Genomic DNA, 2101 nt, shown 5'->3' on the forward strand with positions numbered 1-2101 from the left:
TAATTTGTGACATTCCTCAGACTAATCAAATGTATTTTCTTATTTTAAATTATTGTTGTGATGTATTGGTAATATAGTCTATGGCCACTAAAACTGGGATTTCAGACATTCCTTCTGAGGCTCAATTTTGTGCAAACTTTAAGGTCAGGAAATAGTGGTGGAGGAAGGGGACAGTTATTTTTTTTTAAAGTGCATCTTGTACAAATTGAAATTTCAGTTAGTCATGGTAGGCTAGCTGCTAAAACAAATAACCCCCAAATGTCAGTGTATTAACATGATAAAAGTTTATCTATGTGTCATATACTATACAGATTGGCAGAGTCCCCATTCCATCTTGTAGTAAATGGAGAAAGAATATAGAACACTCCTGTGGAGGGTTTTATGAGCCAGGCCTGCAGGTGATGCACATCTCTCCTGCTTGCATCCCATTGGTCAGAGGCCAATATATGTCGCACCTAGTTGCAAGGGAGGCTGTGAAAAGAGTTACTAGTTATGTGCCCAGGTAGAAAAATAAATAAAAATTGGTGAACACTGACTGGTGTCTGCCACATTCTTGCTTCTCCAAACATTTTTTCAGATCACTCACCTTAGGTGGGCTGTTCTCACACTCATTTTAGAATGTTCCTGATATGTTGACAGAAGATGAAAGGCCAGCCATTGTGTACTTATGTGCTTATTGTTTCTGTTTCAAATTTAGATCATTTGCTTTAAACTGGATTAGAGATAACAAATAAATATTTATAATATATTAGAAAATGCTTCTGGTTTCCAAATTATGCAAAATATATTGTTCTAACCCCTAAGCTTCTATTGAAAGTAAAATAGCAGCCACGTTGGTGTGGCTCACCAACCTATGGTGAGTGTCAACCTATGAACTAGGAGGTCACAGTTTGATTCCTGGTCAGGGCACATGCCAGGTATGTGTGTTCGATCCTCAGTAGGGGGCGTGCAGGAGGCAGCCGATCAATGATTCTCTTGCTCATCATTGATGTTTCTCTCTCCTCCCTTCCTCTATGAACTCAATAAAAATATATGCATTTTTAAAAAGTAAAATAGCAGAAGTGATTGACTATAGAATGAAACCAAAAATTATTCTTTACATGGAAAAAATCAAGCTACTGACTTTTGTCTTTGATGCCTGCAGAAACAAATCGATGAATGGAATTTTGAAGCCACTTCCATTAAGGGAATAAGGTAAGAACGTAAGATAAAATGTAATTATTTTTTTAATTCTTTATTAGTTTAGGTATTACAAATGTGTCCTCATCCCCCCCATTAACCCCCATCCTCCCCCCCACTCATGCTCTCATCCCCCTGTTGTCCATGTCCATTGGTTTGGCTTATATGCATGCATACAAGTCCTTTGGTTGATCTCTTCCAGATAATGATTTTTTTATTACTTAATGTTTCCACTTATTTATAATGTGATATTCTAATTGTTAAGGGAATCAAAAAGGCACTATTTTCTCTTTTGTTACCCTATCTGAGTTAATTCATAATGAATTGCTAGTAATGACTTCTTGGCTTGTTTTTTTTTTGGGGGGGGGGCGGTATTTTAACTTGCATTTTTTAAAAATTTATACTTATTGTTGAAAGTATTGTAGCTATCCCCTTTTTGTCCCCCATTCACCCCCTCCACTGTGCTCCCGCCCCTTCTCCAGGCCTTCACTACACTATGTCTGCCCATGAGTTATGCATATATGCATATAAGTTCTTTGGTTAATCTCTTCCTGCCCCCTCCTTCCCTCTGAAATTGTCAATCTATTGCATGCATTAGTATCTTTTTTCTATGTAACAGATCAAACTCTCATCTCAAACTTTAAAAAAATAATGAAGTTATCTACACTAATAAAAGAGAAACATGGTAATTGGTGTACGACCGCTACCCTTTTCATTGGCTAATCAGGGTGATATGCAAATTAACTGCCAACTAAGAGGGCGGTTAACTGCCAACAAAGATGGTGGTTAATTTGCATATGTAGGCACAATGCGGGGAGGCAAAAGGGAAAGCAGGAAGAAGCCCCCTGCCACTGACAGTGATCAGAAACCCAGGGGGGAGCTAAGAGCTGGGGGGCAGGGCAAAGGCAGCCCTGTGGCCGCC

At 38.7% G+C, this 2101-nt stretch overlaps 1 protein-coding gene across 1 annotated transcript in view; it reads left to right on the forward strand.

The window, feature by feature from the left end:
• The window catches only part of MAP3K15 (mitogen-activated protein kinase kinase kinase 15), a 76250-nt gene that overhangs the window by 38792 nt on the left and 35357 nt on the right, over positions 1-2101 (forward strand). Inside the window, exon 12 of the mRNA XM_006765134.2 lies at positions 1145-1194. Coding sequence (XP_006765197.1) covers positions 1145-1194 — 50 coding nt within the window. The remainder of the gene's footprint in view (positions 1-1144; positions 1195-2101) is intronic.

This window comes from Myotis davidii, unplaced genomic scaffold (assembly GCF_000327345.1).
Source record: "Myotis davidii unplaced genomic scaffold, ASM32734v1 scaffold161, whole genome shotgun sequence".
In the NCBI taxonomy this organism is placed as follows: domain Eukaryota; kingdom Metazoa; phylum Chordata; class Mammalia; order Chiroptera; family Vespertilionidae; genus Myotis; species Myotis davidii.